This window comes from Falco naumanni, chromosome W (genome assembly GCF_017639655.2).
Source record: "Falco naumanni isolate bFalNau1 chromosome W, bFalNau1.pat, whole genome shotgun sequence".
In the NCBI taxonomy this organism is placed as follows: Eukaryota; Metazoa; Chordata; class Aves; order Falconiformes; family Falconidae; genus Falco; species Falco naumanni.
The window spans coordinates 28,735,803-28,753,018 of record NC_054079.1 but is presented as its reverse complement, the minus strand read 5'-3'; the positions used below and the strand labels follow the sequence as shown (position 1 = coordinate 28,753,018).

Genomic DNA, 17,216 nt, shown 5'->3' with positions numbered 1-17,216 from the left:
TACAGTTTGCATCACTTTTGCATGTGCAAAAGCTTTCAGAATTACTGAGAGGTATCCAGTGTCCACACTCATGTATAATTCAAACCAAGTGCTCTATGAATACCAGAAATAAGTATGTATGGCAAGGTTAGGTTAGCATCCTCTATAAAAGGGCTTTTTTTCATCGTATACAACCTTTTTCCTCACTGTGGTGGTAGAGAATCCACAAAGGCAGGCATACCGCTTTATTTAAGTGCTTATGTGGACTCTTCTACATGTTGCTAAGTCTCACCTTTCTGTTAAGGTCTGTGATTTCTCTGATTCACATTTAAGAAAAAATTTAATTGCATGAGTAACAGGAACATCTGTGTATCCTCATAAGGGTATATTTTTATGCTGATATTTTTTGAAGGCAGTGCTGGTTTGAGTAGCCATGGCACTCCAGAGCTCTCCTGAGCCCAGGTGCTCTTTCACACACCTTTGTTCTCTCCTCATCAAATGGCAGATGCTGTTTGCTCAGCTACATGGTGAGAACAGAGCCAGCTTTAAGATAAGCAGGGGAAAGTAAGGAATGCTTAACTTCCTTTAGCTGCCACCAAAGAGTAAAGGATGTAGTTTAACAATACAACCAATGTGTAGTAATGGCAAATTGCTGCCAAAAAGGCTAGTTTTCTGCTCCTGGACATGCTCTCCTGCTTCCCTTGTACAAGTTCTGGTGTTCACATGACACTTCTGAGATGATTCAGAATAACAAACTGACAGGAAAAACTAATCCTACAAAAAACAAAGTTAATAGTTTTCTGGTGGCAAGGGATGGGGCATGACTACAAAGCTGTGGGGCAGGTCTAGTCTTTTAGGAGCCACTCTTAGCCATTTAATTAGCTCATTAAATTGCATTACTATATCCCAGTCATTGGTTTCATTAGTCAGCTTGGCTTAATCACAGTCACATAATTTTGGATCAAATAAAATTACTAATTACTATTTTTCCTGTAAGATATTTGTCTAATGTTCTTAACAAACCTGGAAAAATATTAAAGCATCTAATTCCATTATTTAGATTTCCACATTCAACTAAAGATAAGTTAAACTGAGATTTGGAGGCAGCTTGTTCCATCAGTTCATGCAAAAAGGCATATAGAACTATATTTCAGACATGTATTTTATGTGGCTTCAGGAAGTCATTAGCTGTATTAATATTAATTAACTTCAATTCATATAGTTCTTTGAAAATATTATGTAGTGCTTTTTAAATGCAATTTTATTCTTTTACTGCTACTGCTATTGAAAATAATAACCTAGAGTTTGGACTAATTTTGGACCTGATTATGTGAAGGCCTCAGTTTTCAAAGTTTTAAATATTATTTAACGTTTGTTTTCTGTGACTGCTCAGCACCACTCAGAACATGCTCAGCAGCTATCAGAATAAATCTCTAGAAATTAATCAATCTGTGTGTGGTTTCAGGGCCATGATCTCATTGCAATTATAGACACATGGTGGGATAGCTTGCATGACTGGAATGCTGTCATAGATGGCTATGTACTTCTTAGGAAAGAGGCCAGCAAGGCAAGATGGTGGAGTTGCTCTTTGTGTACGGGAGCACCTGGAATGTATCGAGCTCTCCCTTGGGGTGGGATGCAGAACGAGTTGAGAGCTTATGGGTAAAGATTAAGGGGCAGGCCAACATGGGGGACACTGTTGTAGGTGTTCAGTACAGGCCACCCGATCAGGAAGAGGAAGTCAGTAAGGCCTGCTACAGAAAACTGGAGGTAGCCTCATGATCACAGGCCCTGATTCTCATGGGGGACTTCAACCACCCTGATTACCTGCTGGAAAGACAACACAGCTAGGCTCATGCAGTCCAGGAGATTCCTGCAAAGCATTAATGATAGATATTTGATGCAGGTGGTGGCAGAGCCAACGAGACAAGGTGTGCTCCTGGACCTTGTAGTCACAAAGAAAGAAGGGCTGGTTGGGGATGTGAAGGTTGGGGGCAGCCTTGGCTGCAGCAACCATGAGATGGTGGAGTTCAGGATCCTGTGTAGAGGAATCAAGGCAATAAGCAGGTTTGCAGCCCCGGACTTCAGGAAAGCTAACTTTGGCCTCTCCAAGGACCTACTTGGAGGAATCCCATGGGCTAGGGCTCTAGAAGGTTAGGAGGGTCCAAGAGAGCTGGCTAATATTCAAGCATGACTTCCTCCAAGCTCAAGACAAGTGCATCCCCATGAATAAGAAATCAAGCAAAGGGGGCAGGAGGCCTGCATGGATGAACAAGGAGCTTCTGGCAAACCTCAAACAGAAGAAGGAAGTTTATGAAATGTGGAAAAAGGGACAGGCCACTTGGAAGGAATAAAGGAATATTGTCACAACATGCAGGGAGGTGATGAGGAAGGCTAAGGTCAGTTTCGAATTAAATCTGGCAAGGGATGTCAAGGACAACAAGAAGGGCTTCTTCAAGCACATCCACAGGAAAAGGATGACTGGGGAAAATGTGGGCCTGCTGCTGAATGAGGTGGGTGCTCTGATGACAAAGAACACAGAGAAGGCAGAGTTACTGAATGCTGCTTTTGCTTCAGTCCATACTGCCAAGGCCAGCCCCCTCAGGTTTCCCAGACCCTGGAGGCAAAAGAGGAAGTCTGGAGAAAGAAAGACTTACCTTTGGTCGAGGATGATCACATTAGAGATCACTTAAGCAAACCTGACACCCACAAATCCATGGGCCCTGATGGGATGCACCCCTGAGTGCTGAGGGAGCTGGCAGATGTTATTGCCAAGCCACTCTCCGTCATCTTTGAAAGGTCAAGGAGGCAGGAGAGGTGCCTGAGGACTGGAGGAAAGCCAAGGTCACTCCTGTCTTCAAAAAAGACAAGGAGGACAACCCAGGAAACTACAGACCAGTCAGCCTCACCTCCATCCCTCGAAAGGTGATGGGACAGCTCATCCTGGAGGTGATCATCTCTAAGCATGTGGAGGAAAAGAAGGTCATCAGGAACAGTCAACATGGATTCACCAAGGGGAAATTATGCCTGACCAACCTGATAGCCTTCTGTGACCGAATGACTGGCTGGGTAGATGAGGGGAGAGCAGTAGATGTTGTCTACCTTGACCTCAGCAAGGCTTTTGACACTGTCTCCCATAACATCCTCATAGGTAAGCTCAGGAAGTGTGGGTTAGAGGAGTGGACAGTGAAGTGGATGGAGAAGTGGCTGAATGGCAGAGCTCAGAGGGTTGTGATCAGCAGCGCAGAGTCTAGCTGGAGGCCTGTAGCTAGCGGTGTTCCGCAGTGGTCAGTACTGGGTCCAGTCTTGTTATAACTTATTCACCAGTGACCTGGATGAAGGGACAGAGTGTGCCCTCAGCAAGTTTGCTGATGATACAAAGCTGGGAGGAGTAGCTGAAACACCAGAAGCCTGTGCTGCCATTCAGCGAGACCTGGACAGGCTAGAGAGTTGGGCAGAGAGGAACCAAATGAAGGTCAACAAAGGCAAGTATAGGGTCCTGCACCTAGGGAGGAACAACCCCACACACCAGTACAGGCTGGGGCTGACCTGCTGGAAGGCAGCTCTGCAGAGAAGCACCTGGGAGTTCTGGTGGACAGCTAGTTGCCCGTGTGTCCTTGTGGCCAAGAAGGCCAATGGGATCCTGGGGCACATTAGGAGGAGTGTGGCCAGCAGGTCGAGGGAGGTTATCCTTCCCCTCTACTCTGCCCTGGTGAGGCTGCATCTGGAGTATATCTGTGTCCAGTTCTGGGCTCCCCAGTTCAAGAGAGACAGGGAACTACTGGGGAAGGTCCAGCAGAGGGCTACAAAGGTGATGAGGGGACTGGAGCATCTCCCGTATGGTAAGGCTGAGGGAGCTGGGCCTGTTTAGCCTGGGGAAGACTGAGAGGGGATCTTATCAATGTCTACAAATACCTTAAGGGCAAATGTCAAGAGGACAGGGCCAGGTTCTTTTCAGTGGTGCTCAGCAACAGGACTAGGGGCAATGGGCACAAACTGCAACACAGGAAATTCCATCTGAATACAAGAAAGAACTTCTTTACTTTGAGGGTGACAGAGCATTGGAACAGGCTGCTGTCATGGTTTAACCCCAGCCAGCAACCAAGTACCACGCAGCTGCTTGCTCACTCCCCCTCACCCAGAGGGATGGGGAGGAGAATCAAAAAGGAATGTAAAACTCAAGGGTTGAGATAAGAATAATTTAATAGGTAAAGCAAAAGCCACACATGCAAGCAAAGCAAAGCAAGGAATTGATTTGCTATTTTCCATTGGCAAGCAGGTGTTTGGCCATCCCCAGGAAAGCAGGGCTCCATCACATGTAACAGTTACTCAGGAAGACAAATGCCATAATGCCAGATGTTCCCCCCCTTCCTTCTTCCTCCAGCTTTATATTGATGAGCATGATGTCATATGGTATGGAATGCCTCTATGGCTATTTTGGGTCACCTGTCCTCTCTGTGTCCCCTCCCAATTTCCCATGCTCCCCCAGCCCTCTCTCTGGCAGGGCCCAAGGAACCAAAAAGTCCTTGATTTACTATAAACGTTACTCAGCAACAACTAAAAACACCAGTGTGCTATCAACATTGTTCTCACACCAAATCCAAAACACAGCACTGCACCAGCTACTAAGAATAAAATTAACTCTATCCCAGCTGAAACCAGGACAGCTGCCCAGAGAGGTTGTGGAGTCTCCTCTGTAAACATTCAAAACCCACCTGGACGCGATCCTGTGCAACCTGCTTTAGGAGAACCTGCTTTATCTGGAGGTTGGACTAGATGATCTCCAGAGGTCCCTTCCAAGCCTGACCATTCTATGATCATGTTAAACTCAGGCAATACTTCAACTGTCTTTACCTAACTTGCTTTTCCTTAGAATTTTTCTGTCAGCATATTTTACTGTGACCTTGCACAGTGTTAACCATTTCCACAAATCCTCATCAACACACACAAAAGGAATTGCTCTCATGGTCTCACACAGAGTTTACTCATCACATAGTGCTTAGTGGATGTAGGGGGTTGGGAATAGCCTATTTAAGACTACTTCATTAGGAGAGTGAAAGACAACCTTAAAGAAACAAAATTAGGGCAACATTCCTGAATCAACACTTGCCATTATTGTTGTTCCACCATAGGAGTCTTTAACAAGTGACTGAAATTTCCTAATGAAGAGACTGTAAAAATAAACAGGAAAATAATTAGCAATAAAAACATGTTAGGTTCATAATGTTTTGTTTTTAAAGACTGTCTGAAACATCTAAAGGAAATTTATATAAACATCTACATTAGCAAGAAAGTGCTATCAATTCAGTTCTAATGTGTTGAAATAGGAAAGAATAATGATGTTAGAAAGCCTCTCTTATTTCCAGTAGTCAATATTTATGAGGACCAGAATGGACAGTTTGTTCTACACACTCATTCAGAGCTGGTTCATCATTTTATATATATACAGGATTCATCATTATGTATAAAAAGTAATTATAAAGAAACTCAAAGTTAAAAATATTGTGGGCAAAATGTTATATTTTCTTACAGAAACCATAAGAATTTTAGTATAAGAAAGAAAACACATGAACAACTTTTTTTTTTCCCCCCAAAGTTTTTCAAGGGCAGAAAAAAGCTTGCATAAACAGGGACTTCTTACATGAAAAACAGTAACTGAGTATTTTAATTTTTTCAAACGGTAATTATACACATGCATATATGTATATACTCACATGCACACCTCCTCCCCCCAGTGACAGAGCCTTGCTTCCTCTGACAAATGATAAAATCACTGAAGGTACTAGTATCAGTCCTAAGTAGTGACTGCTTTTTTTAGGAAAAGCAAAATAAAATTCATCTTGCTACTTGCCCAGTTTTTCAGTAGCATACTACTTTACTGTTGGGACTATTTGAAGTCAGTGAGTGTAAAGAAAAACATCCCATTTAAAAACTGACAGTTATGGGCCCTGATTTGGCAAACCACATTAGTTAGCGATTAACATTAAGGACAAATTTAAAGAAATGCAAAAGAACGCTTTGTTGACTAGGGGTTCACACACAGAAAGAAGTCCTCAGTCATACCAGCTGCTGACCAGTTATCATTGCTGTAAATATGCATATTCCTCCTAATTATATAAATATGTTCCTTCTTTCTAAAAAAAAAAAAACCCCACAGGCAGAAACTCTTAGGTACTGTAACAGGAAAAGTAGATATATGCTTAAACTGAAATCTCAGACTTAAATAGCTCATAACTTTTGTCTTGAGGGCATTGGGCTGTTCTGCAAAAAAACAGTTGATGCAGTTGCACTAATTAAAGGGAGAAAGTGTTCTGAAGTTGTAGGACTTTTTAGCATAGGCTCTGGTTTGTGGCTTTTAAAATAATTCCTTGGAATTTATTTTTGAACAACCAAATCCAAGCTATTATTGGCTTAAATTTTATCTGAAGAGAATATGATCAGTGTATTTTATCTTTGAGCTTACTAAGGAGTATCAACCCTCTGCATTAGTGTGCCCTAGTATAATCCAAGATTACACATAGAATACGTACAGCATGCTTACAATGTTGAGAAAATTAAATAGAAGAAACTCTGTATTTATAAATTCTAGAATTCTGTATAATCTCGAATCATAAGTGTGTATATATATATAATTGGCATATAACCAGTAATAGTATAGTAGCTATTCAAGAAAGTTGCTGCATGTTTAGTTCATGTTAATTTGCAGAACCATGATCAAGTCAGGTGAACAATCAGAACTAGAAGATTAAGAATTCAGCATTTTTAACAAATTGTCCTAACTAGATTTTTTTTTCCTTTTCCCTGCATCCTTTCTCTCTCTTTCTCCTTCTCTTACAATACCCTACTTGCTTGCTGCCTTTCCTACTTCCTAAAATATTTTCATTTTCTTTTCTAACACCTTTGTTAACACAACATAGTGATTTGCTTTTTGTCCTGACACTTTGGAGAACTCCTTGTCATGTCTTTATTTCACCCAGTGTGACTGATTTCTCACTTATTTCTTAAGAGAGAGAAATAGTAGGTGAAGGGAGAGGACAGGGGTAAGGGCTTGGATTTGTTTACAGTTTTACAGACTTACACCTGCCCCCTTCTTTCATCCCTTCTCTCCCTCCCTCCCCAGCAATACACAAAAAAATCATTCGCATTCATGTTGCGAGCGAGCACACACGGAGAAATTACAGGCGCTGTTCCGGGTTGCCTTGACAACTTCAAGGCTTCCATGTGGGTGGGGACCGGTGGCACAACAAAGTTTCCCAGGCTCCCCAGGAAAAGGGAGGGGAAGGGAAGAGAGGAGGCAGAGGTGCTGGAGCCAGAAGCCGTGTCGAGGGGAGAACACTGAGCAAGATGAAAGGGGCACATACATCTTCTGCAAGACAATGGGAGTTTTGCTGGCTGGCTGTGAAAGCATACACTGAGGATACAATGGTCTATGATACATGAAAGCTTCCAGACCCTGACATGAAACCCTTCCAGAGACCCATTCAGCTCTAAGAAATCTTGTCAACATCTTAAAATGTAGAGAAAATAACCCCCCTTGATTTTCTCATGTTTTAAACACAGATTTTAAATATTATTTAGAAAATTCTTGTTGTTGGTATGCTGGAAGCTTTTGCAGTTTTGGTCCTGGAAGATACTGAATGTCCCTCTTGTGAGTTTCTTGATGTCATGGCTTAACCCCAGCCAGCAACTAAGCACCACACAGCTGCTCACGCATTCCCCCTGCAGTGGGATGGGAGAGAGAACTGGAAGAGTAAAAGTGAGAAAACTCATGGGTTGAGATAAGAACAATTTAACAGGTAAAGAAAAAGGCGCACACACAAGCAAAGCAAGACACGGAATTCATTCAGCACTTCCCATGGGCAGGCAGGTGTTCAGCCATCCCCAGGAAAGCAGGGCTCCATCATACCTAACAGTTACTTGGGAAGACTAACACCATCACTCCAAACATCCCTACCCTGCTTTCTTATTCTTCCCCCAGTTTATATACTCAGCATGACGTCATATGGTATGGAATATCCCTTTGGCTAGCTTGGGTCACCTGTCCTGGCTGTGTCCCCTCTCAATTTCCTGTGCCCCTCCAGGCCTCTCGCTGACAGGGCCTGAGAAACTGAAAAGTCCTTGACTTAGTATAAACATTACCCAGCAACAATTAAAACCATCAGTGTGTTATCAACATTGTTCTCACACCAACTCCAAAATACCGCACTGCACCAGCTACTAAGAAGAAAATTTACCTCAGCTGAAACCCGGACACCTGAGTTCCCATTAACATCAGTGGGAGGGAAGACTGCCCAGCAGCTCCCCAGTAAGGGCTCTCCGAGGTGAGAACTTGCTTCCTCCTCATATAGCTTTTGTTCATACTTACACCTGTAATCCCTTTGCTTTGAATGCTTACTGCTATACGTGCCATGAGTGGTTAGAGCTCAAGAAGAGATGCATTGCTGTCCCCTACTTTCAAGCTGAGAAGTCATTTATATAATAAGCAAGAACAGAACCTAAAATAAGGGGCCATGTAGTCACAGCTGGAGTGAATAATAGGAAACCAAGATGGAAAGCATCTTATAAAGCAAAGAGCATGCCTCTTGCTCCCTGACATATCACTTGCACACAGTTCACCACTCAGTCCCAAAATCAGTCCAAGAAAAAAATAGGATCACAAACTCTAATCCTTCAACACAGCAATCTTTAGTGGTAAAATATGCCCTACACTGACTCCTAGTGTTTTTTGGAGTGTAGGAGACTTAATCTAGCATTAAGTGTGGAGTACAAAGAAAATTAGCCTTGGTTAAAGCAGTATGCACATATACCTGCGAACTCTCTAGACTGACAGTGCTCAGCATCTGGTCCTGAATCTATTACCCGGCAAGGGCAGGATACTGGGAACTAACTGATTTAACATCTGTGTATTTCCAAAACTTCTCACTAATCTATATAGGTTAAATTTATCTTTTCATGTTCAGGTTGTAAATCAAGTTTAAAGATGATCTTAGTTAAAATGAAAAAACTACACAGCCCATCACTGCTACTTTAGAAATAGCAAGTAATAATATAAAACAGCAATTAAAATCTATAAAGACAAAGTTGACAGGACTAGTATGCATGCATTAATTTTTCACTTTTTAATTTAAAAAGTGTAAGTTATATGCTGATACTTTAAAAATAGAATTTGTAACAAATGCTGTCTTATGTAAACATTGTACAACTCAGTAGAAGCTCTGAAAGACTCCAGCAATTCTTAACTTTATTTTTATGCATTGGTTATTATATTTGCATTATTTTGAGGACTCTAAAAAAGCAAGCAGTACTCTATCCACCACCAAGACTGGCTATAAGATTTCCTTCTTGTTTGTAAAAATAACTATTTATTACTTGGTAGCATTTACCATTTTCCCCACAGAATTTCAAAACATAGATGTAAAGTTACCATAAGCATTATCCGGTTTTATCAATGGAAAAGCTGAGCAGAGAAATAAAGGATCAAGTGCTTCAAATGTTGGAGCTCTATTTTCAGTTTCTTCCTGTGCCTGTAACACTTTGTTCTTCCGCAACAATGGCACATATAAATCAAGTAATTCAGGGTGCGAATCTAGTAATCAACCTCTGCAATTCATTTTGTGGGTACAAATCTTACTGGCTCTAATTGCTTCTGTCTAGCTGAAATGAAAGGGTAAGTAAGAAGCATGTGATTGGTTTTATACCTTGAAGATTTGATCTGAGCCTGGAATACAACTTTGATCATCAGTGACTATCTAGAGTAGTTTCACTGTAACTCCAGTAGCACATATTTCCTCCTTTAGAAGATAGACAGAAGTATATCTACAGTGATAAGCATTTTGAGAAAATATTTAGTTTTGCCAGGCCATGATTCTAGTATTATGTTTCCATATTATTTATATTCACACAGTCATTTTGCCTTATTTTAAATGCTTTATCCTCTGAGATAAGTACCCAGAGTGGAAGGCAGGCAAATTTCACTATCTTCTATACATTCAAAGATGGCATCTAGATAAATAAGTGGGCAGCCAACAAAAGTTTGGATTAGACAATGCCATATAGGAGTACACAGGAGGAGATAATAAAGCAAAAAGATTTTTTCCTGACCTGTTTCTCCATCCTGCACTTTGAAAGCATCATTCCAACAAGAAACACCAGCACTGTTTTGAGACAGATGGTGTAGCCCTCCAGATGAAGTACAGGGAAGTTATTGACTACTTGAAACTGTAAGAAGAAGGAGCAAAGAGGCATTTTAAGGAGAGAAATGCTAACTGTACCCGTTTAGAAAGAGAAAGAGCATTTCCATTTCTGACAGTCCTCATGAGACACTCCTCAGAAATTCAAGGCTTTTTCCCTGGCAGAACTGCACCTTCATTTAAAAAACATAGTGCAGCCCTGTTGGTGCAATCTCATGAAGAAATACTTTAGCAGATGCCATACTGAGCACCCAGGTATTCATATTAGATCAGATGAATTAAGATGAGCCAAGAATTAGGAGAAATGTCACAAGTTTTGCAAAGTTTGTAAAAGATTTGAAATGCTTATTCATACAATAGTAAGGATTTTCTGAAACAAGCTAATGGCATTTCATGTGTTTTAAACTCCCATGGCTTGGGACAGAGGTAAACTCAGGTCATTCCATTAGGAATTGAAGAAAACTCTTCATACACATTAATTGTAGCAAACGTTATCAACATTACTTGAGAGTACTGTTTTCTTTCTTACCATTACAAATTTGGTGCAGCACATTTCTAAGGTACATTTTTCAGACTGTAGTAATTACGCTAATCAAACCCCATTAATTGGCTCACTGGAATATAGGGAGTGCCACACTGCATCAGGCCAATAACCTTTGCTTTTAACAAGTGTTAACAAAGCACAGAAAGCTATAACTCTTGTAATAGAAAATTACATAATAACAAGCATTAGGGGTGAGATGGGAAGACAGTGGCAGTACAAGCTGCAAAAGAGGGCAAACTTGCCTTGGGTAGCTTTAAATATACTGGTCATCAAAACTCTTCCCACAAAACTATTTTCATCATGCTGAGTTTATAGTCTTTACTCACAACTGTATGAAGTGAATGTCCTTGTGCTTGAATTTACTAGGAATTGCTGCCCTGGATAGTAAAGCATCAGGGAAGATGGGTGTCCGAGCAGTAGTCTACTACATGAGTACTACGATCATTGCTGTACTGATTGGTATAATCATTGTGGTCATCATCCATCCTGGGAAAGGTACTAAAGAAAACATGCACAGAGAAGGAAAAATTGTGCAAGTGACAGCAGCAGATGCTTTCCTTGATTTAATCAGGTATGGCTATGATATTGCACATTTTCTATACCAATAACGATGACAGTAATATTTAGGTTCACATGAGAAGGATGGTAGAGAATTTTTAGACAGTGAATGCCTAAATTAGCCAAATTTTTTTACCAATATCTCTAAACCCTACAACTCTACAAAAGAATACATGGATTTATTTTCAAATCAGGCTCTTGCAAGGGAAGGAACTGCTTTTAGCATTCCACAAAAGAAAGATTCATTCTTTCACACACAAAAAAGACTTCTGTTCTGCTATCTGCTCTGCATGGGTCTTTCCCCCTCCTTCCATAGCATAATCCTTATTACCAAATTCTTCTGCTTTCCCTTACTTCCAACTTTCAGCAGTTTTATTACTTCACTTGAATTCCTGATTTAGCTATTAATTTTGAATTGTAACCACCAGTCTAGGTGCATCTATTCAACCTTGTTAAATTGTATGTATGGTAAATATATCCCAGGAACAGGCAAGTAAAATGCTTGAAATAGAGGGGCACAAACATAAAAGTTTGTTTTATCCTTGCTCAGAGACACTACAGTGCCTCTTTTATAGAGCTAATACGTCACATATGTATTCCAGGGAGTAGGGAAGCTGAGGTTTTGAACTTGAGAGCTTTTCTACAGGTAAAGCCACCAAAATTTTGTGTTCCACTAACCCATTTGGAGAAGCTAGAGACATGGAGAAAGGCCTCCAATAGTCATGCTGCCAGGAAGGGGGACTTTAGAAAGACCCATGAAGAGATTTGCACTCAGATTCCTCAAGATTTATTCAGTTAAGGTGCTTCTTATTCCCTCAGAAACGTCACCATTCTGGAAAGCAAACAAGCAAATCCCCATATGTAAAAAATATACACACGCATATATAATTATACGTGTATGTGTTATTATTAAAGAATACTCAAACTTCAGAAATACTTATTTCTTAATCACGACGAGACTCTAAATCAAGTAATAAATGTCATTATGTACTAGGTCACATGCCTGCAAAATTTTTTTGAGAAGTAGAAATGCATTAAATATTAATAACTTCTTTATTCATCTGGATTCAGACAGCATTAATAAATACAAAATTAAAAGTCAACACTGGCCCACAGAACTTTGTTAATTTGGTAATTTAGCTAATATTCTGCTCCATAAGGAGACCTGCTATACAATATTGGATACAGAGATTGCAATTTACAGGACCTATCCAACCCTACTGCATTTTGTCCCGATAAAGGTACCAGGGCAATGTTATATGCAAAGCTCTACTCACTGTATACACATTTACATATTTGTGTTAGGATTCCTTTGAAAATTAGCTGGTCAATTCTTTTATTAGCTGTGCCACTACTTAAGGTATTACTAGAGTCTTATTACTTCTCATGTTATTTTCTTTCTTTTTCACAGAAATATGTTCCCTCCAAATCTGGTGGAAGCTTGCTTTAAACAGGTAAAAATGTTTTGTTATTTCCAACTAAAACATATAATAAAGTAAAAAATAGAAATTTAATAGTATTTTCTTTAGAAATATCATGTACTTAGAGCAGAAACAAATCTTATGTATCCTGCTAGCTGTCACCAAAAAAAACCCAACCAAATTTGTGCTTTATTTTCAATCATATCATCTCAGTATTTGCTATGAGAAGTGAAACAAACACACTTGGCACAGCAAAGAAAAAAATAAGTTTTTTCAAAATGTCAAATTCATAAGTCTACAGCAAGCTTCACTAAAGTCAATACAGAATTTACTTTTCAAAGCCAGTGTTATGTTAAATTAGGAGATACTGAGATATGTACCATCTGCACAAAGACTGTAAGATGTTCAAAATTGTCATGTGGGAAATGTGCATAGGTTAGAAACTGAGGCAACAATTTTGTTGACATCAATAACAAAATCAAACTAGGGGTCTTCCTGTCACCTATGGTAGGAGTGCACAGGAATGTTCTTTCTATGTTGCTTCCCAAATACCTCTATCATTAGCCTGGTATTAACCTTAACTGTTCTACAGAGAAAATAATAATAGTAACTAGTTACATTCCTCCTTTAAAAAGAGAACATTATAGTTTCAGTGAAACTTATAATGTGTATTGTCATAATCTAATTCAGGGGTCCTCAAACTTTTTAACCAGGAGGCCGGCGCGGATGTAGTGGCAGGCAGTCATCTGCGGCTGCTTGGTTTCCCCCCCCAACCCCCAGTGGGGGGGTTCTGTAAATACCGGGGGCCAGATTGAGGACCCTGGGGGCCGTATCTGGCCCGTGGGCCGTAGTTTGAGGACCCCTGGTCTAATTGCTTCATATTGACTCCACAGAAAATCTTGAACTGATATTATTTACCAGTTATTGCTGTAGCAATTTAAAAATGCTGGAATGTGGAAGTCAAGAAGCAAGAGGATAAAGTAGAAACTTTCCAAAGTCCAGCTGAGTTACATCTTGCAGAAGAATTGAAAAGGAACAGTAACATTTTCTTTAGTTACATAAAAAGAGACCAACAAAAAGCAGTGATTTTCTAGATGAAGGATTTGTTCAAGATTAAAGATAAACTAGTTCCAGGTGCAAAACCAACAAATGCTATGCCTCTGTTTTCAGTAAGGACTGTGATGCAGAAGAGCAGTATGGAAATACAAAAGTCTGTATGTAAACTAGAAAAAAAATTCAAATAACGTAATAAAGTCAAGGAATGACATTTTTATTTCAAAACCATGAAAGAATTAGGGCATAAAGTTACAGATCTAGCAGCAAGTATTTTTAATAAATCTGTCAAGTTGGGTAGTTATTATCTATAACTGGTGAAAGCAATCATAGTGCCTTTCAAATTGCAATTTCAAAAAGATTTGAGAATTAAGCAGTTAATAACCCATTAGCCTGATCTTGGTTGTACTGAAGGATACAAGTACCTTGAAGGAAAGAGTAAAGACTTAGTAATAAATGAAAAAGAGAAATACATGAAAAAAAGATAAAGAATAACACGGGTTTCTGAAACATTGTACCAGAATAACCTTTCATCTTTCTTCCACAAGATTGCTCATTTTCTCATTTGCTTTTTTTTTTTTTGGTGCCACAGAAGTTCAATGGATCTAATCTCTTTAGATTTCTTCAAATCAGAGTTTTTAATATGAAGAAAGTGAAATAGTTGAGCAGGGGATAAGATTATTGTGAGAATTGTAAAATTTGTGGAGATAGCAATGGAAGTTGCTGAAGGACTGGGTGTATCTCAATTGATGAATGACATTGCCACAAGATGCACACAGTGAAATTTACAGATGACAAGAAAGTTGAAGCACTTTGCATCAAGATATCTAACAAACATCAAAGAAGGTAGTATGTCCCTAGCACACTGTAACACTATAAAGTCACAAGAACAAAGTGAATTGGCTCTTGCAGACATTGGCATGTTCTGTTATCTCCTGGTAGCTCTTCATCACATGTCAAATAAATATTTAGAAATTAACTAATTGCTGCTTTGAGATGGAAAGTCCTTACAAGAAAGAAAAAAAATTAAACCCCTTCTAATTCAGCTCTAGGATATATTAGGTGGCATAATTCCAAGAGAGGAAACAAAACAAGAGGAATGTGACCGTCTGGAATACTGGGTATATTCTGGTCATTACATTCAAGGAAGATTAATGTAAAATGAGCACAATGGAGTTGCTGTTCAGAAGAACAGCATATAAAACAAAAAGAAGCTTGCTTAAAAAACTATTCAGTTACAAAAACCAAAGTGGGAACTGTATAAGTTAAAGAAAAATGTTTATACAAGAAATGGAAATCACTATGACTGAATTTAAAGTGGAAATTAGCAAGGTTTTTAACCTTCATTACCTAAAAAGTGAGGTCCTGGAAAAATCTTCAATTAGGAGTCACGGAAACAAACTACCTCATAAGTATTAAGATACAGCTTGAAGAATTCATTCAATAAAGTATCCTACAGCAACAGGAAACTCAACTCAGTGACTAACAGTCCTAAATTATGTTCTTAATTAAAGCTGTCTTGTAGATTCTGTTTGCATTAAGTATATTGTATTTCTCATGTGCTTTACAGCTTAAAGGGATCTCCTAAAAATGGTTCAAAAACCAGGAAATGTTTAATGAAAGTTTTTTTCTGACTTTCATCAGCAAATATGCTTACTGAAGCACAAGTATTTTAAATCTGTCATACTGATACTATTACTTTTTGAATCGTGTACCAAAACCTAATTTTTTACGCATAAGTTATTTTGTTGAATGAGATTTGTTACACTAAAAGCATCTTCCAGGAGAAACAAGTATGTGCAAGATTCATAGTTATCCAGATAACTTTGTACATCTGACTCCATAACTTTCTTTTCAAAAGTTTACATCACGTTTTTCATGTTTCGCTGAAGATTTATGAAGAAGGATGATCCATCTGGCACTAATCTGGTTCTGTAACACTGTGTTTGCTGGCCCAAACACAAAACACACTACCACTCATAGTAGTCCACACTCAAAGGTGTAATACTGATCCACAGCTTTGCACACCTGGAAACCATCACTGGCATATACACTCCACATTCAAATCACATCTTTTGATACATTAGGTGCTCACATTCTGTCTTATAGCATCCTTAGGCAGGTTTCTTTCCTGACAGAGAAAAATGAAATGGAAGTGCTATGTGGAGTGGGGTAACCAAGGTGGAAAGGGCTTCTAGATAGAGTTGAGAAAGCTTTTATAAGATTGCTGTTGGGAGAGGAAGAGCCAGGAAGGAAGACTGGGACCTTAGGACTCATTTAGGAAGGTTCTTCCTAAATTTTCTGCTGCTTCTCATTTAGCCTTCTGGTCCTTTGGATTCCCTTTCCTGTTGTTCTTTCCCAGCAAGTCTGGGAGGCAAAGAACACTGCCTTCTCTTGCTGCTGCTTCTCCTTCTTTGCACATTTTCTTCCCCAGAAACAGGAAGAATGGTGGAACAAAATGCCCCTTCCCCTCCAAAACAGCCCCCCTATTGTAGATCCCAGAATCCAGGAGTCCCTGTAGGAGATAAAGCATGGTGGGTTGACCTTGGCTAGATGCCAGGTGCCCACCAAGCTACTCTATCACTCCCCCTCCTTAACTGGACAGGGGGAGAGAAAATATGATGAAAGGCTCATGAGTTAAGTACAGAGAGATCACTCACCAATTACCATCACAGGCAAAACATACTCGACTTGGGGAAATTAAATTATTGCCAATTAAAAATGGAATAGGGTAATGAGAAGCAAGAGCAAATCTAAAAACACCTTCCCCCCACACCTCCCTTCTTCCTGGGCTCAGCCTCACTCCTGAATTCTCTACCTCCTCCCCCTAAGTGGCACAGGGGGATGGGGAATGCGTGTTGTGGTCAGTTCATCACATGTTGTCTCTTCCACTCCTTCCTCCTCACACTTTTCCTCTTCTCCATCGTGGGGTCCCACCCATGGGAGACCATCCTTCAGAAATTTCTCCAGCATGGGTCCTTTCCACAGGATGCAGTCCTTCAGGAATGGACTGCTCCAGCATGGGTCCCCTGTGGGGCCACAGATTCTGCCAGAAAACCTGCTCCAGCATGGGCTTGCCATGGGGTCACAGCTTCCTTCAAGGCGTATCCACCCGCTCTAGTGTGGGGTTCTCCACAAGCTGCAGGTAGATATCTGCTCCACTGTGTGCCTCCATGGGCTGCAGGGGGACAGCCTGCCTCACCATGGTCTTCACCACAGGCTGCAGGGGAATCTCTGCTCTGACACCTGGAGCACCTCCTCCCCCTCCTTCTGCACTGACCTTGGTGTCTGCATAGATGTTGCACTCATTCTCACTCCTCTCTCCCAGCTGCTGTTGCACAGCAGTTTTTCCCCCCTTCTTAAATATGTTATCACAGAGGCACTACCACCATCCCTGATTGGCTCAGCTTTGGTCCACAGTGGGTCCACCTTGGACCTGCCTGGCATTGGCTCTGTCAGATATGGGGAAAC

The 17,216-nt window shown here is 40.3% G+C and overlaps 1 protein-coding gene across 1 annotated transcript in view; it reads left to right on the top strand.

Annotated features, from left to right (window-relative positions):
- The window catches only part of LOC121080399 (excitatory amino acid transporter 1-like), an 82,013-nt gene that overhangs the window by 49,052 nt on the left and 15,745 nt on the right, over positions 1-17,216 (top strand). Inside the window, exons 4-5 of the mRNA XM_040578415.1 lie at positions 11,080-11,284; positions 12,683-12,725. Coding sequence (XP_040434349.1) covers positions 11,080-11,284; positions 12,683-12,725 — 248 coding nt within the window. The remainder of the gene's footprint in view (positions 1-11,079; positions 11,285-12,682; positions 12,726-17,216) is intronic.